The 26,244-nt window shown below is 46.6% G+C and overlaps 2 protein-coding genes across 8 annotated transcripts; one reads left to right on the top strand and one right to left on the bottom strand.

Annotated features, from left to right (window-relative positions):
• LOC1272310 (uncharacterized) lies at window positions 1–23,324 on the bottom strand. Of its 6 annotated transcripts, none has more exons than XM_311255.6 (7): window positions 22,406–23,324; window positions 7,342–7,649; window positions 4,717–4,883; window positions 3,741–4,011; window positions 2,952–3,655; window positions 1,222–1,672; window positions 1–1,096 (listed from the first exon to the last, which is right to left on the bottom strand). In XM_311255.6, exons 3-7 carry the CDS (start codon window positions 4,798–4,800, stop codon window positions 756–758), a joined length of 1,851 nt encoding a protein of 616 aa, XP_311255.5. In that variant the 5' UTR covers window positions 4,801–4,883; window positions 7,342–7,649; window positions 22,406–23,324; the 3' UTR covers window positions 1–755. The 6 variants fall into 6 exon arrangements, with proteins under 6 accessions (XP_311255.5, XP_061509119.1, XP_061509139.1 ...); XM_061653135.1 differs by lacking the exon at window positions 22,406–23,324 and adding an exon at window positions 10,295–10,414; XM_061653155.1 differs by lacking the exon at window positions 22,406–23,324 and adding an exon at window positions 9,999–10,252.
• LOC1272311 (uncharacterized) lies at window positions 12,993–25,852 on the top strand. 2 transcript variants are annotated; one of them, XM_061653121.1, is made up of 5 exons: window positions 12,993–13,529; window positions 14,466–14,814; window positions 14,891–16,361; window positions 16,440–16,631; window positions 25,595–25,852. In XM_061653121.1, exons 2-5 carry the CDS (start codon window positions 14,578–14,580, stop codon window positions 25,744–25,746), a joined length of 2,052 nt encoding a protein of 683 aa, XP_061509105.1. In that variant the 5' UTR covers window positions 12,993–13,529; window positions 14,466–14,577; the 3' UTR covers window positions 25,747–25,852. The 2 variants fall into 2 exon arrangements, with proteins under 2 accessions (XP_061509105.1, XP_311256.6); XM_311256.6 differs by lacking the exon at window positions 12,993–13,529 and having other exon boundaries at window positions 13,970–14,814.
• Window positions 25,853–26,244: the final 392 nt, after the last annotated feature.

A 26,244-nucleotide genomic window follows, 5' to 3' on the forward strand; every position in this document is an offset into this window, starting at 1 on the left:
TTTTTCGGTCAAGTCTTCTGCCACTACTGCTAGAGGTGGTTTGCTTTATTTCTTAAACACGATTGGCAATTGCACCAGGTAGGCCGGGGTTTCGAAAAAAAGAGATGACATATCAAGGCCACTGCCCTGTTCCGCATTCTTAACACCGCTCGCTTTTCCTTCTATTCGACCAGTTTGTATTTGAAGCTTTCTCTTTTTTTTTTTTTTTTTTTTTGAAACCTCGCCGGCAATGTACGATCGCATTGCTCGATTGGAAAACGGCCCTAGTTTGATGTCCGTCCCGTGCATGCAATTTACAATAAAATCACCCTTTTCGAGGCTGTGTGGTTGGTCTGCTTGCTGCTTACTCGCTAAAACAAACACGTGTCTGCGCCTAATACTGTGCTGTTGGACGCTTTTCTTTTTTGCTCTCTCCTCCTCCCCTGTCGTTAAAACGCGCTCTGTAAGTACTCACTAGTACCGTTGTCCGCTAGTAAGAGGTTTTCGGTAGAGACTTTGGATTCCGCGCCTTCGCTCATTATTAAATCCTTGCGTGCCTAGGCCCTTACTCGGTTGTATTTTGCTACTAATTTTCATCCTACCCAGCTATATAGCGTACCCTAGTATCGCAGTCTTCGGAATTAAGATACGATCAAACGATGACCGGCACACTTGCGTCAAAAATTATTACTAATTACATTATTACACACGCACGCATTCATTCAAACACACATACACTCACACACACACTCTCCACTTACATCCACGCACGCGCTCTATACGGTCGGGTTCGCTTCGACGATTTTCTTCGTGCGGCAGCGCTTCACCAGCAGCTCGATCGACCAGGCGGTCACGCACAGAAAGATGCAGAACGACTGCGAGTGGATGCAGATCGCGTAGCTGTCCGTCCAGTCGCGGATCGCACCGATCAGTGGCCCGAACGCGATCACAAACAGCGCCTTGCCGACCATGTGCCAGCCGAACGCGGCCGGCAGCTTCTCGAGCGACGAGTACTCCGACACGCACAGCGTAAAGTTGGCGAGGGCGACACCGCGGAAGAACCCGGTCACCGACAGCCAGATCATCACGTCCGTGTACGTGCGCTGGTGGGCAACAACTAGTATTGAGGGGGGGGGGGGGGGGGGGAGGAATTAAAAGAAGAAACAAAAAAGGGGAGAAAGAGTACTATTAGCATCCATTAACATCTTGTGAAGCGGGCATAACCGATCCCATGACACTTACTCGACCGGCTGATCGCGACGAACACGAGCGACACCATGAAGATGTAGCGTTTGCGCAGCTTCAACCGATCGCCTATCGGCGGCACGATGATACGGGCCGCAATGTCGGTCAGCGCCGACACGGACAGCACGAACGCGGTGTCGCTCTTGTCGAACCCGAGGCTGGCCATGAAGAACGGCGTCACCATCTTGAAGTTCATCTCCGCGACGTAGAAGATGGACAGGCCGAACAGGATGTTCAGGTAGATGCCGTCGCGCAGCAGCCCGACGTCCATCAGTGCGGTGAAGCGCTGCAGGAAGGACACCTTCGGCTTTACCATCTCCAGCCCGAGCTCCGACTTGACCGTTTCCAGCCGCTTGGTGCGGGACGGGACGCGAGCGAACGAGCCGACGTGCGTGTTGACCCGCCGTATGATCTGGTAGTCGACGTCCTCGGCGTCGGCGTCACCGGTCTGTCGGTCGAAAGGAACAGAAAGTTTCAAAATAGAGTTTGCTCGTTGCATCTTACGAGAAGATGATGACAGCTTTCAAGCAGGAATCGAATCAATTGAATTTGAATCTCATAATATACGAATCTTTTAATTTTTGTAGAGATTTCTACAGCGAAATCTGTCTAAGATGTAGTCTCTCAAGATAATTTTTTTCTTTAAAATGAACTTTGTAACGGTGCCGTAATATTCCATACATTTTTATGTCTATTCAGGACTATTGGAGGGAGCTCAGAGTTTCCAGGATCGATTCCGGAAACTGAATCGGCTCCGGAATCGGAAACGACCTGAGAATGGAATCGACCTCCGGTAACGGAATCAGAATTGACTCCAGAATTGGAATTTCTTGGATTCCTTGGAATTGGATGAGAATAAGCTCTTGAATAGAAATAAAATGTTTCAGAAGCGAAATCAGTCCGGGAATCTCCATGAGAATGGATCGTTTACTAGTAAATTTTGATTCTTTACGGCTATCCATACGTAGCTTTATAGGATCCAAACGTTTCTTCTCATGAGGATGCCGAAACCGACTCCGATTTCGAAGCCGATTCTGATTTCGGAGCAAACTCCGATTCCGGAGCCAATTCCGGAACCGATTCTGATTCCGAGGCCCGTTTCGGAACCAATTCCGGAATCAATTCCGGAAACTGATTCCGGGCCTACTAACAGGACCTAATCGATTCCAGAAAACTTTGGAGCTAGCCGGAGTCGATTCCGACGAAAAATTCATTTTTCCCATCACTATTCAGGACGCGATTTGGCGATATGCGATTTGGCAGCCGAAATTCTCTAAGATCTTGGTCAATAGATGCCATGTCATTCCCGTGGTTTCTTGGATACCTTATAGCAACACCTTCATTAGGTTTCCTTAATCTCTTGCAGCTGACCGTTCCTTGAAGATTCACCTTAGAGAGATTTCACTGTATGATATCATTTGAGTCTAGAGGTTTAGAAATCATAGATGATTAATTTTTGATTCTGAAGAGTCACATCTGTATGAAATCATCATCAATCATCAACTCCATGTGCTTCATTATACCAATTATTTGATTCTGTAACTAACTCGTGATAAATTATTCATTCTTCACTATATGTTTCAAAGATTCAAATATCTTCGAAGACTGAGATTCTCGTTCTGATTGGTTCATTAGGTGACTTGATTTTGGAACCATGACTCTGGATTCGAATTGTCCCAACGCTGCACATCATCTTCAATCATCTCCTACGCCCGTGTCCTACTTACATCCACGTGCACGTGCATGCAACTGCCGCTGCCGGTAAAGTCAAGCGTGGACAGCTGCGACACGACCGACTCGCGCCGCTTCCGCAGCGCCAGGCTCATGCTGGCGGTGGACGCAATCCGCGGGAAGGATGGACGCGTGCGCATCCCAACGCCACCCTGGTTCTGCACGCTAACCGACGACGTGATGCGGGGAAAGGTGGGCCGCTTGGGCAGTACGCCCGGTGTGCCCGGACCGGTACCGTTCGCTGGCGCTCCACCGGCCCCAGCAGTCACTCCACCGCCACCACCCGCTGTCACCGCCGGTGCCGTATCCGACTGCTTCCGTTCGCTGCCGACGCGGCGCGGAAACAGGAGCGATTTGATCTCCGGCAGCGAATCGTTATCGTCGTCCTCCTGCTCGAGTATGATGCCCATCGGTGGCGCCGCCTCGACCAGCTCGATGTCTACCTCCTCCTCCTTCAGGTGCCACTTGATCGGCTGCAGCAGCATCGCGCCGACGGTCGCGTGTAGGGCCAGCCCGCTCAGCACCAGCACCGCACCGCGGAACCCGTACAGTTCGAGCAGGATGCGGACGAGCTGCGGCATGATCAGCATGCCGAGCGCCGTCCCCGCCATCGAGAGGCCAACCGCTTGGCCGCGCTTTTTCGCAAAGTAATGGTTCAGTGCTACGAACGCGGCCGATGTTGCCAGCCCAACGCCCACACCTGCGAACAAAACAAAACCAAAAACCAACCAAAAAGATGCGTTAGTGTGAGTCCACAAAGCGAAGCGACCAGTTCGCACACTTACCATTGATCACGCTGTACGTGGCCAGGATGTGCGCCATGCTGGTGGCGGGTGACGTCAGGGCAAGCCCGATGCAGCACAGCAGCGAGCCGGCGACGGCCACCTTCCGGTAGGAGAACTCCTTCAGCAGCGGCCCCACGAACAGGCCGGAAAAGTTCATCATCACGTCGAGCATGCTGATGATGATGGCGGCACCGGTCGTGCCGACCTGCATGTCCTTCAGCAGATCACCGAACAGCAGCCCGAACGACGGCTCGATCGAGCGCGTTGCCAACTGCCGCGCGCGTTGCCAGCAACGCGCGGTTTCGCGGAACAAGCGGAACAGAAGCAACGCAACGAAAAGCGCAATCGGCCAAACGGAAGGTAACAGCAAACGAAATCCGAAAAAGAAGGAAAAGAAAAGATCGGAGGGAAGAAAATAGGAGAAAGGGGGGAGCAAAGATAAAACAAATGGAAACTTAAAAACAAATCAATGAGGGTAAATAATAATGTGAAGGATTTGTTTTTCCTGCGGTGGGCGGCCTAACGGACCACTCCGCAAGCGTTTTGATTGAGATGTTGTGGCGGCGTTGGAACGTTGTGTCTTGTGTTTGCTTGTGACTCCCAGGCTAGCTAACAAGCCGTGCTAATCAAGCGAGTAAGCACACGTGGGTTGGAGACGATCGATAACACATCTGCAACAACAACCGCGTCCGCCATCGCGGGCTATCAATTTGTTTGTCCGGGTACAGTTCAAATACGCACTCGCTGGCGCGCAATGTTGGGGGGATTGTTGAGAGATATATCCAAATCTCGCAAGTAGATGTTGGAGTGACATTTGCGGTACATTCTAACGTTCGGCCAATGTTTTGATGTTGTCCAGACATGCCTATGCTCCAAGGTTTTATCAGGTTCTTGTCATTTTTTTCCACTCCGGAAATGACTTATAGATGTTAGGGGTCTTCGTTCTCCAGAGGTTTATCTTGTTGGGTATACTCACGTTCACCATGCTCACGCCGAACGTTGCCATCCAACCCCAGCCCCCGTCCGGGGCGACCTTTTTGGCGGCCCTCAGCTTTTCCATCCCGTCTGTTTGCCGGCAACTTTTCTCTGAACTTTAGACTCTCCAATTCTTTATGTTTTTTTTCTTGCTATTTCCGTTGATTCCTAAAAATAGAAGCATTGAAACAAATAACAATTAATAAGCATCGTGTTTGCTCATTTCATCACGACAAGGTTGGATGACAGCAAAACATCTCCACTGTGGGGTACTTGTGGAGATGGCAGGTCGACACTAGGCTATCTAATGACAACACGTTGCTTACGGCGGTACCTTTCTTCTAACAAAACAAACCATTGGACACCCTTAGGCACGGTCGTTTCTCAAGTTTTGCACGGTCATCTCTCTTTTTTTTGTCTACCCTCTCGTACCTTTTCCCTCGAAATCTCCAAGTCACTGGCACCCGGTGCGGTGTAAGCACTCTGACTAGTGCCAACTCCCGATCGAGACTGTCGCGAGCGCCTCGCCTGGGAGCGTCGCAACTATTCAAGAAGCGCAGTGCGGTGTCCCCTGGTCCCCACAGCACCAATGTTCTATTATTTATTTATGATCGTTTTTTCCTCTTCTTGCTCCTCCTCTTCCACCTGCTGCTCCTTCCTTCCTTCACTCCGGCACTGCTGCTGGCATTAAATCCAATGACGCACGCACCGAGCGAAACCCACAAAACCGCAAACTGATACTGCTGGCTTGTTAATAGCCCGCGCAATGAGGCCAGAATTGATCTTGATCGAGGTACCAGACGGGGAAAAAGGGGAAGATCTGCACCCGATCATCACCCAATAAACGCGCCGGTCGGTAACAGTACACCGTGGTGTCTGGGTTGCGCCGGCGAACCTACGGCCACCAGCGAACGATAATTGATCAAACAAGCAAGCGTATCATCCCGCAAACGATCAACAACTTCCCCGGCGACGTGATACTACGTTGCGCTAATGCTTGATAGCGCAGTAACCATCAACACAAATCACTCACTTCCCTTTATTTATTTTTCTTTTCTTCTGCTCGGCAGATAGCGACAAAATGGACAATCGATACGCGATAAAAACCAAACCCCGATGCTAAACATGCTGGCACGCACCGAATGTTAACTGGTAAATTGATTTGTGACCTCCAGTGAGGTTCCGCTTCAACAACCACAAAAAAAAATGGAACCGATACATACCGGCAGCTGGTGGCCGATGGTGGTTTGATTACGAGAATGTCTCGAGACACTATATACGTCTTGACGATAGCGGCGAAAACTTCCCGGGCCACAGATAAAACACAGCCTCCGAGCCAGCCCACTGCCAAGCGATTTTTGTAAACTTGCTCGATGAGTCAACAATTACCGGCCACCATCATCGCGCTACCCCAATTAGCGTGCCTGCTCTTAATACGCTGCTAATTGGGGACACACTGCCGCCGATCTACATCGGGGCCTGGAGCTGCGGATCATTATCGCGAAAGGTTACACGGGATGCTGACAGCAAACTTAAACTACCTTAAGAATTCTGACAATTTGTTCGCGAATCACATGATCTCGTTTGGAGACTGCCGCGATCCAAGATGCGGTGCGCCGGCAGAAAGGCACCGAAATGCATCACACAAGCCCCTCGGCACAATCGAACGCATCAATCAACTCCTCCCCGGGCCGGCCGGAGGAGGTCCAACCTTGAAGTCGATCAGATCAGAAAACCTCAACCTCGGTTCCGATCGATACGCGACAGTACAATCGAGCTGGCTGTCAGAGGCAGTGTCGCGTTGAGCGCGTGCCACCCTTGTGTGTACCGTTCTGGAGTGCTTATTTACCGTATCGGTAACACGTGACACAGACCCTAGCCGTACGCGTCCTCAACCGGACCTGAAGTGATGTCTTCATCCCGGATCTAATCTCTACTGTGCTGTCGCTGTAGACTCTGTTTTCAAGTTCATGTCCCGGATCGGGCAAGCGGGCCCGAAACTGTGCCCGCCCTACTTGTTCTGCGGCTGCCGACCTTGCCACCATGCGCCATGCGTGCGCAGCGTGATAAGTGTAGGACGTCTGGCACCAACTATTCCCCAACGACCACATCCACGGTCGTAAGAACCCTACATCAGCAATACTTTTACTACTACCCCACTTCTTCGCTCCGGCCGCTTATCAAGGCCTTAGGCAGAGTGGTCGCTGTGTGGATTTTTGTGGCACAGCCATTGGAGAGGGTAAAAGGGTGTTAAAGCCATCCCAAGCTGCTTGATAGGTCTGCCACTCTGTCGATAGTGTCGCCGCACTCTGCAAAGATTATCGCATCGCGGCTTATCGTACTTTCAAAACTCCCTCCCCCGGCGTCAATCGGGAATGGAACTTCAGGAATCGGTCAAGGTTCTTCTCGGGCGATATCTCGGAGGGCCGTTGCGATACTGTGCGTGGGACCCCCGCAGTTTGCGAATTGATTGGCAAACTGCATATGCTGTTTTTTTGGGTGAGCCAGTGAACTCTCGCTCTTTCTCTCTCGCTCTCTCTCTCTATCTTAACGGCAGGATGTGCGAAAGTGCTTATCGCTTGGATGTTCGCAAAGATCGCACGACAATGTGGGTCGCATTACTCACCGAACGGCAGCGCACACTCTAGGCGACAGGGTTGGCGCACACGCGCTCAGCTGTCATAACACGCCGGGCAGGCCGGGCACGAGGGTTTGATGGACGAACGCAACTACGCAGACGGCGGTTGACTGTTGACTGGGCGGTTGATTTTGGTGCATTTGAGCGATGTCGGGTCGAAGGGGCTACACGGTGGACGGTGTGGAATAAATTGCTGAACCTCCAATGCACCGGTACCAACGGCTTGGGGGCAGTGTTACGTACGGTGCAGTCTTAATGCTTCTAATCAATCGGCAGCACGTGTTTGTTTTTCAAATCTAAGCGCGAGGAGAGAGAGAGAAAGAGAGAAGAAACCATTTGCACACATTAATTTCAGCATTGAAATTAGAAAAAATAAAACCCCTGTCAAGCAATGGCTACAAAGCTGCGCTAACGCTGCACAAAACTGCTGCCGTGACCGGAACGGAAAGAGAAAAGCATCCACCAGCAGCAGCAACAAAAAAATGTGCATCGATAAAATAAAAACAAATATCTTCCGCTGCGCGTGTCCGAGGCGCATTCGGCGCACGTGGAAGCAAACGCAGCGAAGCAAAAACGGCACGCAAATACTATTTCTTCTCTTTTTTTTCGTTCGCTGGAAGGGTCAGTTGGAGGAGAGACCGGGGCACGGCAACAAAATATGCTCCAACACCACACACACACACACACACACACACACGCGAAACGCTTGTTTATTTTATGACAGCGCAGCGAAAAGCAAAAAAACACATTGCCAAACTTCAAATAGGCGCATTAAACTCTCCCCCCCCCCCCACCCCCCCAAACTCATGTTGCAAAGAGAGTTAACCATTTTTGCACCACGTTTGCAATCGACTCGATCTCATGCGTGTTCTCTGGTGCGTTCCATGGGAGCATACAACAGACGCACCATAAGAATGCATACGAAAAAAGTCTACCTCAGCGGGTGACATCCCATACCGTATGGCTGGAACGGCTCTTCTACACACCCTGGGAAGAGCCGAAAATAGCTGCAAGTGCGTCTTCGGCTGCGATGGGGGGACAGGAATACTTCACGCGATTTTGCTCTCCAGCGTCAATGTTGCATCAGCTGGCTGGTGGTGAAGATGTATTTCTGGACGTGCTGTTTTCAGTGTGCCATGTGCCGGAGTAGGAGATAAAGAGTAAATAAACAACGCAACCTTACCCCGGAACTTCCCGAAACGATGGCAATAAACGTGGAGTCGCGCAAAACCCACTCAATCGAATAGAACACGAGAATGGGTGTCTCAAAGGCGTGCTCAAAGACTTCTGGGTGTTACAGTTTTATAATCCCAGATCGCTCGTAACTGCTCGGAACTATCAAACCAGATGGGCCGTTGTAGTGGTTGTATTCTCGGGCTCAGAATATATTATCGTTCCAAAGTCCACCCCTTGCTCGGAACGGACGGCAAAACAGAAAACCCGCTGTCGCGAAGATTCAACCATGCCCGCAACAAGTGATGATCATCGGGTCCGCCCCTCTTCAACCAATTTCCCTTCTGAAGACAGATTTCGACTTTTTTTTGCGATGCCGTTTTGATATCTAACCTCAATTTACGATACGCATACACGCTCGGCGTTCTAAATTTAAAAGCCACGGGGCAAATAGTGCGGCCGCTTGGCACACATGGGCACATCGGGCGATGCGAACCCGCCTTGCTTCGCCCACAACAGCGCGCTGTCCTGTCCGCACACATACACGCTGTGCACACTAGCCGCTTGCCAAGGAATGTGGAAGGTGAAGGGTGCACAGCAATCGATGAAGAGACGCCCGTTTCCGCCCGGCCCTTTGAGTTCGTGTGTATTGATGTTCGCTCCGGGCACGTGGCAGCAGTGCAAAATACACACAAGGGCAGTGGACGTCGCGACCAGCGCGAGCCGGAGGTTGAAATATGTTGACGATTTGTTGGGGAATTAGAATGAATGAAAGAGAAATATTGGAAGGGAGAAAGAGAGAGAGAGAGAGAGAGAGAGAGAGAGAGAGAGAGAGAGAGAGAGAGGGAGAGAGAGAGAAGAGATAACGCTCCAAAGTGTTGAGTGTGAAGATGATGTCGAATTCTGCTACCATCTATCACAAAACACTGCTGACCGACGCTAATGTAGACGCCTGGTTAAAATAAGATGTACGCAAGGGACCCAAGAGGAGTAGAGGTTTTCCTCCATGGGAAGCGATGAACTTGGAGCAGCAGCCATGTGTCAAAGTGCGTTGACTCGTGATCGTGAAACGAGAACGATCGAGCCAGAGCAAACAGCCAAGAACGGTCTCGAAGGCGGAGAAGAGAGCACTCAAACCACCGAAACTAAGTCCTCCAATAGTAGTTTAAGGTACTAAACAACCAAGTCGTAAGGCTTGACCACTCCGATATGTGCATAGTGAGTCAATTGGTTCTAATTCTCGGTGCTGCGGAACGTAAAACAATCACTTCCGGATCAAGAAATTGATTTCTTCCACATTTTCCGCCCCAAAGTTACGCGGGCTCCACGTAACTACCGGCAGAACGGAGAGTCCAGCTGATTTATGTTTCTTCTCACTTTCTTTCTACCCTCAGCAACTGCCTGACACACTCACACACACACACACACACACACACCTACACACTACTTCCGAAAACATATGCTTTTACCACCTTCTTCGTAGCCATGTCGAGTGACGTTTTGACGGCGATAGTTTTCTACCCTTCACACACGCGGCCGTGACACGCTTCGTCGGAGCGCAACCGGCGAATCCGCGAAACATGAACTCCGCACCCAGCACACACACACACACACACTCATACGCACAATCCTTCCCAATGGCAGCAACAAGAAAAGAAAAACCGATACGAAATGAAACAAGCGTGTGCAGGGCAAGTCTCCTGTCGTTACAAGAAAACGCCACCACACACTATTGCCTAAGGAGCTACGAAGACAGCGGTAGACTCACCGAGCGTTGATGAGCACGGACAGGGCACGGCAAACGGATAAGCACTACACCCCCGACCATGCGGACGTTCGCTCACTCACTGGCGCGCGCCTGCCGACGATAAAACCGTTCGCGCGACAGTTGGCACGGTTTAGCGGCGGCACTGTACGAGCGCACCAGGCCTGTCAAACCCCGCCCGGGTGAGTTAGAGATAAGGCAGTGGAGAACTAATGGCTGGGCAACGATCGCCTGAGAGCAACCCATTGGAACACGCGGACCGCTTGATGGCACACTTAATAGACGGAAATCGTGTTATTGTTTGGATAGCCCGTTTTGATGGTAATAGCATAAATAACCGTTTTCGGGCCAAGATAAACAATGCAACATGGAAAATCTGTTATAACATCTTCTGATTGTGAAAATTATTGTTTGCATATGTACAGCTATATTCCTCGGTGATTGTGAGAAGAACCAATCAATGATTAGTTTTAGCTGCAAGAAACGCCGCACTTTTTTGCGAACTATGTATGAAATGTACAAGAATGTTGAATCCTATATGTGGGAGTAAAATACTTGAATTAAAAAAAATAATAAAGGACTTCTAAAATGAGTGAAAATATAATCTATTTTATTACGAATTTAGTAGTCAAAATTCAATGTACCGGAATAAATTGGTGCATGGTTTCATTCTGATCTTCGGATGATCTTTCCAAATATAAGCAACAAAAACAAAACAATCCTCTGTCATATAAACGTATCAGCTTAGGGCTGTCAAATATTTAGTTACAATTGAACAATGATCAGATAGGCATCAGTATTTCAGTAAGACGTCAATTGTTTACTTATACAGTCAACTCTCTCTTATTTGAGAGGCGATGGGACTGTCGAATAAGAGGGGTTTTCAAATTACAGAGGTTGAAAGTGAATGAAAGGTCCATACAAACTAGAAAGAAACAGAACATTTAGTATGCAGCCTTAACTGTTGCTATAGGAAACTGGGAACAGAATCGCCAATTTGAGCATACATCTTTCAATAACCACGGCAACACCATACACAAATAAGAAGGATACATATTTCAAAGGTTTTCCAAATTAGAGGGACAAAAATGTACTGGAAATCAAGGGACTGTGAAAAATGTTCAAATAAGAGAGGTTTCTCAAATTGGAGAGGTGTCAAATAAGAGAGGGTTCACTGTAGTTGAACAATATTCAAAATCAGCTCATCATTATTTATTTGGGGTCGAAAACGGTGTATTTTCGTAGAGAAAATCATTATATTGCAGTATTCAACTATACTATTTGGCCTAAAGAACGAAACTGAGTAAAATTGTTCATCAAGTATCAAGTATTATTATTGTTTTTGACTATTTAAGCTACAATGGTTGTTGATCACCGCACTAGACAATATCGAACTTGATAATCGAACAAGATAAGTAGTGTAACTCCAAGACTCCGTATTTGTTTTGAGTCGTTGCATGCTCTTTGAAATATGCTTGTTTTTTAATAATCTGATATAGAACATCCACCGAGATGGACGCGCCAAATCACCGCCATTCAAGTGATAGTAATATTTCCCAATGGGCCACATCACCCACATGTGAGTTATGAAAGTAAAAAAGCTTATCAGCACCAATGTGTCACACTCTTTCTTCATGCTAAACATATGGAACAGTTACTCATAATACACGTACAAATGGATAGAAAGAACACGTTTTCACTACTGGGTGTTTGGTTTTGCAGCGACAATCTTACATAGAAATCGGGAAAAAAACATCAACATTTTGCTCCACAGCTTTTAGATAATTGTATTGTAAAATTGATTATACTAACTTACACTTGAACAGACATCATCTGATTACAGTTGTACCTCACTTAAAAAAAAAACCTCAATTTCATTCCTATTCAACCGTTGAATTTGTGCATTTAGTGTGTTTTTAGTTTAGTCCTAGCTAATATTCACCTTGTTGTCGGTACATATCGATTGCAAGAATAGAAGTAGCCTGTTTCTCCCACGGTAGATTGAAAAAATCTATAAATAAAAACCCCAGTAGTAGCCAAAATGATCAGTATCGTTTTCTGTCATTGCATCGTGGGCGAAGCGTGTATTAGAATTCTCATCATTTTTCTCTTAAAATTATCCGCAGTTTGACATGCCTGGCCACAGGCACACGAAAGAGACACAAACACAAAGAGATTAATGAAGCGAGCGAGCGAAATGTATCGGCACCCGGCAGAGCGCGCGTACCAACAGCGAAACAACACTACTGCGAGCATTTAGCAGATAATCGAAAGGCATCTACCCCTGCTCAACCTGGAGCCCATAATAGTGCTCTCTGTCAGAAGTAGAACCGACCGTGCTAGCCTGCCATCCTGCTTTATCGCTCGCACACACACTGTGTCGGCCCGTATCGGTCTTGATTAGCTAATAATGGTTCGATGCGTTGCGTAGGTGTTAAGAGCTGAGCGCGTTTGTGTTTGCGAAAACAATAAAACCAGCGTTGATGGCTCGTCATAATTTCAGCTGACATTTCGAGCTGGCATAGGCGCACGGGGTAAGATGAAGCCCCGGACTGAGACCGTCATACACATTAGCGTAATCCCTCCTGAGGTTCACACAAATAATAGCAGATAGATATTGATGATAGGTTATCTACGATATCGAAATGTTTAGAAACTCTTATCTTCCTAAAAAGCCCTGCTAGACAGCTGTGCTGGGCAACGCTCTGGGAACTCGACCCAGCAAAAGGCTGTAATGTAGGTCAACAAGATTCAGTTTAAAAACAACAACTGATCTACACTAACTAACGCTAACTTTATCGCTAACGATGGTACGGGTAGGCATTGCAAAGCCCCGTTTTCGGCACCATCATTCTCTTTGCTTTTGTCTAGCTACGACGCACAGTTTTTTGACAACCACGATAAGGGCCGAACTGCTGACGGATCGATAAATGCTGGCTGGTCAATAAAGTAAGCGACCCTTATCAAACCCTTTATCCCGAGACAAACGAAAGCGAGACGCGCTGATGGTTCCCAATCAGAAGAATGCAAAGATGCGATCAACGACGCGGAACAGGAACGGTGTGCAATTTTGCCGGCCACAGTCGACCGGGATACGTCCTCCGGTTGAGAGACGTCTTGCTAGGTCCTGGTAGAAGTGTGCCCTCGGGATCAGACCCGCCAAGTTGCAGATTTTTGCGTGCGTGTTGTTTAAAGCAAATTTTCAGCAAAAGTTTATATCTGGGAGAGTTCACAAAAGGTAGGTATTGTAAATGTAGGACTTCATATTGAACCAAAAGCTAGCTCGCTTGGATTAGGACCAAGAATACAACAATCAACACTCTATAACAGTTTCGGGAACTGGTTTTCTACAACCAAACTATACATGGCAATGTCACGTTCTAAGCGGCTGATCGGGCAACGACTATTGATTCCACCGGCACGTATCAGTGGCGCGCCGGTTGACATTAACAACCGCACTTATTGCCATATTGTGAAGCGAGATGAATATGGAGAAGATATCGCAGGTGTGAAACAATATTGCCGAGAGGGGAAGTAAGGTGTAGCAGACAAAAGTCGTTGAGACTGCACGAGATGTGATTACAAACTACTAGCCGGCCTCCGATAGCGCTGTGGTCGCTAAACATGTGGAGCTAGAACTACTTAAATTCCGCCAATACCACTTGTTGATAGTGCTGATGCGACTCCCGGGCAGGGGTTTTGTTTTTATTGCTTCTCCTCAATCAAAGCTATCAAAGTAGCTTGCCGGTGCCTAACGTGACACATTGTCGGCACCGGTTGTTATAGAACGGAACTCCCAGCGCGTGGGACAGGTTTAAGCTGGACAGGTAGTCATGTGTGGCAGTTACAAAGTGTGTGGGTGATGTGCTTGATAAGCCGGATTGGCTGGCACATCGGTAGCTGCGCTCTTTCCGATACACTTTCACTGCTCATGGCAGTGATCGAGTTGTCAGGAAGAGCGACCGTAAAGACCACACGCGCATCGGCTATGCATTGTAGTCGCCCGGCTACTCCATAGAGATAAGACATGGCAATTCACTTCCTATCAAACATCTTCTGCGCGGGCCGAAGCGAGTTGGGACGATAATTTAATCGATTGATAGAGAGTCCCTGCGCACACGAAACGACAGAAATTGTGTAATTAATAGTATCAATCGATTCCGCCATGATCTAGCGGCAGTGTCGGTAGGACACGGTATCACGTTTGTGCGGACAGTAAAAGTGCGCAGCCGTATCGTCCGACCACTACAGCAGACGTACATTGGACATTGCAAGACGAACCCGACATGAAGTCTGACAGGATACGGCAGTGTTCGGATGAGGATGAGGACCACGAGTACACGAATCAGATGACGATGCGTATCGGCGAGCTAAACAGTGCGCCAAAGCAGGCGGGTTTGCAGAAAAATGGCACCAGCAAACGGCCCAAGCTGCCCAAGAACCGGTCGCAGCTGGGCAGTGACTTTGTGCCGCCCGATGGTGGCTGGGGCTGGATGGTAGTACTGGCTGCCGGCTGTTCAAATGTAAGTATGGGGGAAGTAGCAGCTCCGCTATCTCTACAAACTCTAGTTATATGTTGTTTTCCCTCCTCCGAATCAGCTCTGTACCTTCCCGGTGTTGCAACAGTTCGGGCTATTGTTCCGCGACCGGATGACGGAACTATCCATCAGTGCGTCCGAAGTGACAACCATCATCAACACACACTCCGCACTTACATCGATCGTGGGGCTTGCAAATGGGCCCATGTTTCGTCGGTTCACCTACCGGCAGGTGGCGTTTGCTGGCGCCCTGTTAGTAGGCATTGCCGTCAGCCTGACCTCCCTGGCAGACAGCTTCCTCCTGTACATGGTCACGTTCGCGGTGCTGTACGGGGCGGGCGTGGGTATCAACACCTCCGCCAACTCGCTCGCCCTCAACACGTACTTCAAGCAGAAGCGACGCATCGCCACCGGATTCGCCTGGACACTGACCGGGCTCGGGCCGATCGTGGCCCCGCACATCGTCACACTGCTGCACCGCCACTTCACCATCAACGGTACGGTTCTGCTCTTCGGCGGTTTTGCCATGAATGCCGTCGCCTTCGCCCTGCTCTACCAGCCCGTCCAGTGGCACTCGAAATCCTCCCGCCAATCAAAGACCGACCCGGAGGATGGTGGAGTGCCGGCCACACCTGCCCCCAGCACGCGCTGCAGTTACTGCCAGTCGGCCCAGGACCCGGAGGCCGTCCCGTTCAACACGCTGCCGTTCGAGCGGACGCCACTCGATCAGCTCGCGTACGATGCCGTCGTCGATACCGGCACGCCGATGCTGTCCCGCGCCAACGACGGTTGGTACTCGCGCAGCTCCCTCCGCTCCCTGTACAGCTCGCGGCACAGTCTCAACGCGTCCCGGTACCACTCTCAGCGTGCCTCCATCAATCTGGGCGACGCGAAAGCGTACATCACCCTCCCGGCCAAGGATACGATCGACGAGTGCCACACGGAGGACTGCCCCAACGTGCAGGCGGAGCATGAGCCACTGCGACGACCCACCGATCCAATGCTACAGCCGCTCAGCAAATCTCCGCCAGAAGGCAAAGCCCCCGGCCCAGTTCCGGAGGTCCCGCAGCCCACCAACGGCAGCACTGTCGCACAGGGCGAGAAGGATGTGCTGAAGCAGGCATCGAAAAGACTCGCCCAGCTGGTGGAGGGCTCGAAGCCGACCGGGTGTACCTGCTCGGCCGCACTCGAGGCACTGCTGGCGGACTCGCCGGTGCCGGAGCCGCCGCTCACCCTCGCCCAGCGCATCATCATCTTCTTCGATCTCGACCTGCTGCGCGACCACATCTACGTCAACATCATGATCGGCATCACGATCGCCAACTTTGCCGAGCTGAACTTCTCCATCCTGACACCCTTCGTGCTGGCGGACTTTGGCTGCACGCGGGACCAGATCGCGGTCGCCATGTCCGTGCTCGGCATGACCGACATCTGCTGCCGGTGTCTGGTGCCGCTGATCGCGGACCGCATCAAGTGGCAGAACCGCACCTTCTTTCTTGTCGGTGTGATCAACATGGCGCTGGGACGCGTGGGTACGTGTGTTAGAAGCCGTGGCACTTAGGCTGGTTCAACATTGTTATAACATTTGATGGTTTGTGTTTCGCGCACAGTTTTAGCACACTTCCACAGCTACGGCGTGGTGTTGGCCATCGCTTGCTGGATCGGTTTCAACAAGGGACTGCGGACGGTGTTTATGGCACTGGCCATACCGTCGCACGTCCCGCTGGATCGTCTGCCGGGAGCAACGGGGATACATCTGCTGTTTGCTGGGTTCTTTTACCTGTTTGTCGGTCCCATTGTCGGTGAGTATCTACAGCGAGTTTGAATTCATATTCATATTCATATTCATATTTATTTGTCTACTTTTGGTTACACAAATGCTTAAATAATACTTATTACCTATGTTCCTAACCTAACAAAAATTAACACAAATTATCAAAAATTTGAGAAAAAATTTTTTTTAGAAAATTAGAATCTAAAATTTAAAAATTAAAAATTAAGGCAGCACGGGATTATGGAGGGTTCTGATGCGGGATCGGAAAGAGGATAAGGGAAGGTTGAAATCAAACATAGAGTATACACAGTTAAATCGACGAATTGCACGAAGAAGGGGGTCATTACGGCCCACTGCAGTTCGGCGGGAAGGGATCACTAAGGGAGGGCGGTTTCGAAGAACACGGTTAGGGGCGTAGAAAGGGATAGAAGAAAGAAGGGAAGGAGAATCAATATTACCAAGGAGTAATGCGGCAATAAAGGTGGACTGGGCATGGGAACGGCGGTTTTCCAATAGTTCCAGGCCAAGCTGCCGACACCTGTCCTCGTAAGGAGGTATGGGGGAGGACAATCTACCCAGGATTTTACATATAGCAAACCTGGTGAACGATCGCTGCACCCGCTCGATACGTTCCACATGGGTTCGAGCTGTAGGGGACCAGACTATTGAGCAGTACTCCAAAATCGATCTGACCAGAGAGCAGAACAGAGTCTTCAGGCACATTGGGTCGGAGAAATCACACGCAATTTTCTTTAGGAGACCCAATGTTTTCCGCGCCTGATTGACAACTGAGTCAATGTGGTGGCTGAAGGTGAGGCCTCTGTCAAGCAAGACACCGAGGTCTTTTACGACACAAACACGATTGACTTGTACAGAATTTAGGACGTACGAGTAAGTGATTGGAGACTGCGAACGACTAAACGAAATGACGTTACACTTATCAGGACACAATGTGAGGGAATTACTAGAACACCAAGACGAAAAACGATCAAGAATATTTTGTAGAGAAATGCAATCTCTAGGAGACGAAACTGGGAGAAAGATTTTGAGGTCGTCTGCGTAGCAGAGGAAACACTCAGGAGGGAGGGTGGTACGGACATCATTAATAAAAATTATGAACAGCAAAGGACTTAGAGCACTACCTTGCGGTACGCCTGCACTACATGAAAAGGGAGTCGAAAACATATCATTAAATTTAACACTATAGGAACGATCACATAGAAAAGAACGTAACCAAGATACAAAAAGATTATTGACGTCAAGTTGTGAAATTTTATTTAGAAGTAAGGAATGAGGAATACGATCAAATGCAGATTTGAAGTCAGTATAAATAGTATCAACTTGTTTAACTGACTCTAACTGGGATGATACGAAAGAGGTGAAGGACATAAGGTTAGTTGTTGTAGAACGGTTAGGAAAAAAGCCATGTTGCTGAGGGATAATAGTAGAAGAGGTGAGTTTAAACACATAGGTATGGATAATATGCTCAAATACCTTGGTTATTGCGCATTGTATTGAGATGCCACGGTAATTGGAAATGACAGACGGGTTACCTTTTTTTGTGAATGGGAACTAGCCATGCCCGCTTCCACAATAAAGGGAATGAAGACGAGGACAAAGATAGGTTAAACAATTTTACCACCATTTTATTCTACGTCTATTCACTAGTGAGCTATTCCAAGGAAAAAAACACACACACACTAGCACACATTTACACACACCTGTAACAATCCTGTCACTGCTGAGAGCGCGTATACTAGCACTCTACCGGTGCTTTGTTGTCTACTGTTGCCACGCAAAAACGCACGAGGGCGGTGCGTCAACCGGGCAAAAGTACTATGTGTTTGCCTGTGTGAAGCGATGCAGCTGGGCTTGGGATGCTATGATGCGGAGTGAGTTCAGTGAACGAGCCCGAAACAAAGGAAGCGACGCCGAAACTGTGAAGCCGGTTCGTATCCGATTGGAAGCGATCGATCGACAGTGAATGTCAAAGTTGAGTGAACCGAGTGAAACAAGCGTGAGCGTAAGAGCGGAATAGAAGGAAATGCCCTACAGTGCAGCTCCCCACCCAGCATTGGGGCATTGTGCTTTGTGCGGGGAAAACTTATTTGCTGCGTCCGGGCGCATTGCATCACCAACACGCAATGAATTCTCCCCTTGTTTCTATTTCTTCTTTTGTGGCGATTTTATTTTTTGCACTGCCCTGCTCGTCGTGAATCATACGACTGGCACTGTACCGGAACAGCTGGTTCGCATTTTAATGTGCTCATCTGTGCTGCTCGCTGCTCATCTCATTATCATCGTAATCGTGCTGCTGCCCCGTTGCGTGCGTGGTTGTTGGCGGGGCCGTGTAGCAGCAAAGCTCGGCCATGCGTACAGTGGGTGGTAATTCCTTAAGTGCGTTTTTCTTTAAAATGTTATGTTTTAATCAGCTATACCATTTTTTTTTAAATAGGACAAGAAGCCTAGCCAAAATAAATTTTCAATTGATCATTATCTCAGAGAGATATACATCTTAGTGACATTAAAGTATTGCTATGGAGTACCCAAAGCAGCTCCTTTGATCGCTAAATAGAGGAAAATCAAACTGGAGGCTGATGTTTCAGGGGTTTACAAGTCTTTTTGCAATGTGTGCTGAATATTTTGTCGCTCACGAATCTTATGTTGACACTTAGTACGTATTTGGACGGATCCAATGTTAATTTTCACCCGCCCAAGCTTAATTTCAACAGCACTAGGTGCAGCTTTTGTTTTCTACATTATTGTTCACATTTTTACACATTTAATGCACAAAAACGGAAAGGGGAGGGCTTAAGCTTTACAATGATGTGTCGTTTGACCCATACCTCGTTTTATTCACTTAATAAGCAGCATTTGAAAATTAATTCCCAAATTTTGGAGTGCATTTACAAATGCTGATTATTTAGTGAATAAAACAAGTTTTGGGTCAAACGACACATAATTGTAAAGCCTAAGTCCTCCCCGTTCCGTTTTTGTGCATTAAATGTGTAAAAATGTGAACAATAATGCAGAAAACATGTGCAAACCTGTACATCCCCAGCGCTGTAAAAATTAAGCTTGGGCGAGTGAAAATTAACGTTGAATCCGTCCAAATATCTACTAGGTGTCAACAAAAGATTCGTGAGTGACAAAATATGCAGCACACATAGCAAAATGACTTGTAAACCCATTAACACTACGTAGATACGCAAGTTCAGGTTGTTAGGGAATCTTCATAAATGTGTATATAACAGTTATCTGTAACAAATTTAAACAAAAATCTATCAATTTTAGCTAAATGAAAATTGTAAGCTGTCAAAATCTAATTCATCATAGCTCGAGTGTCTCCTGTATTCCTATGTCGAATATCAGTCAATACATCGTGTATAACTTTAGTTAAAGAGGCGAAATTTGAAATGTTGTTTGGTATTTAAATTGCAAACTATTTCAAGAATGTGTCAATTCCCTTACCCATTTCATAATCTATACATAATTCTTCATCAATTCGTACTTTTCCGTATTGCTATCGTACATTTTGCGTTCGCGCGATCTCGTCCTATGCAGATATTCCAACATGTCCTTTCCTTCAAATTGAGACGAAGAGGAAAGAATCAGATCTTCTTTACATAATGTGCCTTCGAGACTTCTTGGCAAATGTATTTTTTAGAGCTACCCACATCTCCTTGGTATAGGATTTTTCTCGAATACATCCCAAGTATTCGTCTGAGATGAAGCTCACTACTAGAGACATTGCCTTGGCAGCCATTTTCTAACTTGGTCATTTCACTAACCGCTGCTGGGACATTCTTTACGACTGCGACGCACACTTTCATCAACCGTTATTTATGGTTTCATCGTCTTCCTGCTATGGTTGTTGTTTAGGGAACACTGAAGACGCGGGCGAGCGCCATGCTTGTTGAAGCGTAGTCAATAGCCATATTCGCTTTCTACTAAACTCTCTCTCTCTCTCGCTAAACTAATATACGAGTTCAGTTCATCATCGCCATTCACAAAATTCTTCAGAATTCTTCATCAATTCCGTACTGCTATCATACATTTTGCGTTCGCGCGGCTTCGACCTATGCAGCTTTTCCGTATCATTCGCATACCAGAATCGCTTCTTATCCTCGCATAGTTTTTTGAAACCTTCTCTATCGTATAAGACTTGAAATTCAACATCACAAATCATACTAACCGCAAATTTCCAGTCAGGAATGGTACGATCATAACGTGTTCAAGCAATACCTTCACTCGATCACCATCGTCGGTAACAATCAATATGATCGTTCCACTTCCGGTTGGCTCGATGGATCTCTGGTTTTCAACACATTCTTGTTGCTCGTGACATGTGAGATCACATCCAAAATCCAGATAACACCAGGTCGCTTCTCATGCTTTTCAAGCACACCTCTTTCAGATTTGCTTTACCAATTTCTTGTATTTTTTTTTTTCGTCAAAAAATCGTTTCGATTTTCAACTATCAGTGGACAGTCAGGACCAAATTGTCCCTCTTCTTGACGAGAGTTGCAAACGCCACATTTCTTCATTATTGCCTTTCTAACATTAACAACTCATTCTTGTTTAACCGAGTAAATACAACTTAATTCATCTGTTAAAACTTAATTCAATAACTGCTTCATCTTCTGTGTCTCTACCTGTGGGTGAGTTACACTATTAAATATACTTCGTGTTATAATTGCTAAATAGTGCCATTTTTACCTGATTGTTGTTCAATGAATTTTCTAGTTTTACTCGAATTACAAAGCTCTTCTACTATTTCACAGAATAGCTCGGAATAGCTTTAATCGGTATTGTTGCACAAGACACAAACAGTCTAGTTAGTGTAGTGCTTAATGCACATAAGCAAAATGGCACCTCTAAAGTCAAAACCGAAACCGTCGTATCGACGAATCGTTCAGAACTAAACTATCTTCTTTGTGCGATCCAAATTGACAAGAATTGTTATTAACATGGTTATACAGTCCAATAAACAATTGTCAAGATGCTTAAAATAATGCCTGATTTGAAATGCATAGTAATCTACCACTTGTAAATACCTCAACCCATATTTTGTACACTATCCACATGATTTAAATAATTGTCGACTTCGATTGAATAGCTGTCAGATCCGGCATGGTGTTGAAATAGAACAAGTGTTGAAATAGAAATCCCAATTCAATTTTACTAGAGTTATCTGAGTTAATTTACCTGTGCATTATACAGCAAATAAATGTGCTAAAAAAATGGTCCACGCTTACAACAATTTCGCCCACTGTAGCCGGCGTTCAATCACCACGCACTAGCGCCCCGCCGCGCACACACTTTCACTTCCATCGAATTTTGCTAGTGTTAAGCGGGGCTCGCAGGGAAAATTCCTTGAACGTTTCCTGAAGGTACGCGGCGCGCGTCGTCCAGGAATTGATTTTCCTCCCGTGGTTGGCTAGGGGGTTTGAGAAACTCTACCCTCCACCTATTATGTTTGCTGGTGTGCGTTGCGTGGCAGTAGCAGTCGGAACGAGAACACGCAGCCCCGATTGGCCGATGGACGGTGCCGGAGGGAAAGCTCGGAGAGGAGAAATCGAAATTGCGAAAAAAAAGGTACCGCGAGGAACTCGTGAAAGAAGAAACACAAAGCCCTCGCAGACCAGCTGATTTCGATTCCGCTACTCAGCTACGGTAGGGTGGTGAAAGGGAAGCGGAGGGCCCTTTTAATTTTGGAACTTTTTTTGTGGACACAAACGCATCTCTCGGTTACAACTTTAAGTCTAATCACATCCTTCTTTATGATGGTAAGATACTTACACAAGCGCACATCCAGTTTGTGTCCAAAATTGTTGGGACGTTGACCACGACGAGTGTCTGTGTGTGTTGTTGTTTTATATATTATTTTTTTTTTAATGAAAGTTGGTTTGATTGCAGATTGTGTATGATGATGGTGTAATGTCGGATATCCAGAAAATGAGACACACACAATATTTTCAACACAATACATTAACAGATACACACACACACACACTCACTACCGCAGTATAACAGGGGTTGAAAATGCCGGAAACGTGGTTGGAGAGTTTCCCTTTCGCAACTAGCCGCGGTAACGCACACGACGCTCGCTGCCCGGTCGGAGGAACTCTTACTCGCTAAACAATGGCACCGCACCGGGAATATGGCGCGCGTGTGGTTCTGCAGAAAGCCTACATTTGCATACGTTTGACACATGCACACACGCACAGACACACTTGCGGGGAGAAAAGTGTATGGCCGCCGGTATGTAAACAAAAACAGAACGACGAGCCGCACCGCGTGTGGCTCTCCTTTTGTGTGTGTCTTCTTACAAGCGGCGATGTGCTTCCTTCAACCGAACACACACCAACACACACACACACACACACACACTGGGAGTCACTAACTCGCGCACAGCGCGCTCCTAATGCAAACGGCCAACTGGCAACAGCTGCTGAAGTGAAACTGGTTTTCGGTTGTTTCTTTTTTTTTTGTTTTCTTGCTAGGGGGTTTGCGCCCTTCGCTTAGGCCGCTGCGTGCGAATCTTTCGTTCTCGCCAGGCACTTCTTTACCATGCACCCTTTTTGCTCGCTTGCTCTACCGTACTCGCTCGCACTCGTTCTAACTCAGCAGTGCGTTGCGTCCCCCTCGTGCGGTGTTGTGTGTGGTGGAATCTTTTACAAAACGATGCGCACAACACGCACACACACACACACCTGGAAAGACACGCACACACGTGTTCGCTCGATGTGTAAGATCAAGTGCGCCCTTCTACCTGAGGGCAAATCAATCGCATTAGGAGAACAAAGGGAGAAAGCGAAACCGACAGAGAGAGAGAGAGAGAGAGAGAGAGAGAGTTTTAGAATGATATAATATTATTATTTTGAGTAATAATTTTGAGAGAAAAATTTAAAATTTGATATTTGATTTGAATTTGATTTTTTTAGGTAGTGCGAATGTAACTATATCAAACTTCAATTACTACAGAATAATTTCACTCTCTTTTCTGAAATGAAATACAGCAGCAATTTATAGGAAAGTACTCGTCACGGAAAAATGTTGTTCTTAAATTGTTGAACAATTGCGTATGCGAGCGAAACCCATTCGTATGGGAATCGATCCATGTCCGACCTTTTTGGAAGGCGGTGCGCATCTACCTGTTGGACCAGGGGTCTCCAAACTGTGGCTAGCGGGCCGCATAGGGGTATAATGCGACCCGGCATGATTTTATCAGGCTTCAATTATAGCAAGCTGATGAAATTGTATATATTAATTTAGTATTTTCCTGAAAACGAGATTTTAACGTTCTCGAGAAGACGAGAAATGTTTAGCCATCTAGAAAATGTCGCTTGTATATCGCTTTTAATGTTAGAACTGTTAGAAACCATTATTAGAATTAAAATTAAGGTGAACTAGAACAAAGCATCACCCAAACCTTAAACAACTCCTTAGTTGATTACAGTCTTTCCCCGAGTTACGCGAATAATGCGTTCCGGACAAATTCGCGTAACTCGGATTTTCGCGTAAGTCGAATATCACGTTTTACAGCCAAAATATACTTAATTAATAATTAATAATAATTTTTGATTGAATTAAGTTTATTTATGTAATTTATTACTTATTTAATGCAATTCGTGTAGAAAATAAGGTTATTTCTGTCTTTTTAGTGATATCAAGCTTTTGCAATAATTGCAAATTATTTTCCATTTGACAATTGATGAAGATTATTGTATTGATTTAACATATGAACTGTCAAAAATAAAAATTCGCGTAACTCAAATTCCCCTGACTCGGGGAAAGACTGTAATCGTCATCTAAAAATCAACTTCATGCTCTAGAGCAGGGATCTCCTAACATTTCAATTCGTGGGCCGTATTGCTTCGTAAATAACGTTGTTGAGGGCCGTTTTGACATTACTCTTGGTAATGAGAACGTTTAAATCTCGTTTTAATTTGAAAATGCTCAATGAATATTTTAAAATTCTGCATTTTTCTTTTATAGTAACTTGATTTTTGTCTTGGTCTTGTCTTTGATGAAGTCTAAATTTGATGAAAATTGTCAAACTACTATAATATTTACATTATTCTTTGCAACATCGCCGCGGGCCGCATTATAGGCTCTCGAGGGCTGCATGCGGCCCGCGGGCCGTAGTTTGGAGACCCCTGCTCTAGAGCGTTATATATGTGTCCATCGTTTGTATTGGGTCGCTGGAACAATATAGAGTGGTCCAGAAATATGGTCGTTAAAGATGCCTAGGTCTTAAAACTCTGCTGCCTGGAGCTAAGAAGTTAATGTGCCTTAAAATAGACGGGGCGTCAATAATCCCTGTCATTATCTTGTGAAGGAAAATACACTGTGCCGTCATTCTTCGGCGCTGGAAAAATCAGCTAGAAGGTTCAGCTAGAAAACGGCCCTTAACAATATTATTTGCGAAGCAATGTAGCCCGTGAACTGAAATGTTTGGAGATCCCTGCCATAAACCATCAAGTTCAAGCCATACTACCGAATCGTTGAAAACAATTGCTCAATCATCTTGTTATGACATGCCGAGACATGTAATGAGATAACACAAAGAGCTGTTACGTTTTTTTCTGTTATTTAGGGTACATTATGAAGAGATTTCAAACTCCAAAACGAATACCTAGAATCCCTTCCAATCTCCTTGTACAGATTAGAACCAATCCTGGAGTAAGATTAGAGTGGCAGCAAGTGATGTACGATGGTACGCACTCGGCTATCAGACATGAACCAAACTCGCAACCCAAATGTGTTCTCATGTGCCACATAGCATCGCCAGTGAGCTGCAACTACTCTTCTAGGTTTGGCTATTGAAATCTTTTGAATTTTATGGAATTTAGGCATTATCTTTTTTATGCTAACATCTTATTAGTTCCTGAACTCGAGTTCCTGAGTTCTTCTCTAGAATTGAAGTTCCAAATTCTAATATTGCATCAACAAAAATCTGATTGAATCTCCCATTCTCCATCTCAGGCTATGTGAGGGATACGACTAACTACGCCACGACGCTACACTTCCTCAATCTCGCCACCTACACGATGGCCATCTCCTGGGCACTGGAGATGTACTACTTTACACCCCGCCAGCAGCGCAGGGAGAAGGTCAAAGATGCGACCGGAAGGTGAGTTTCGCCAACTCAATCTTACCAACGCAAGCGTTAGAGCATGGTCGTTCCATACTAATAATTCCTAGACCGTACAAAATAAAGCAGAGGAAAGATAGTATCTTTGACTTTGACGAGGTTATTTATGCGTTGCAAGCAGTTGTGAATGCAAATATCGCCGTGAAAGAAAGCGTAGCACAAGATATCACATTACGAAGAGAAGTATTTGCGTTGACCCTTGATAACTTGGTAGTCTTCTTGGTCTTATGCTTTGACTAGATTCCTCTAGAGGATCTTTTTCTTAGCCAATGGCTCCAATGTTATCTTTTACCTTGTTCTTTTGTAAAGCAAATGCAGGAGTACAATAGAACATTGAAGAATCGCGTCACAACTGCGGACAGATGAGTTGTTGAAATTCTGATTCTCCATAGAATTTACAAACGAGTTAAACCCCTAAAAAGATTTAAACACAGCTACAGGCAAGATATCTTAAACGTATTCTGCTATTTTAAGGTATGCC

This window comes from Anopheles gambiae, chromosome X (assembly GCF_943734735.2).
Source record: "Anopheles gambiae chromosome X, idAnoGambNW_F1_1, whole genome shotgun sequence".
Classification (NCBI taxonomy): Eukaryota; Metazoa; Arthropoda; class Insecta; order Diptera; family Culicidae; genus Anopheles; species Anopheles gambiae.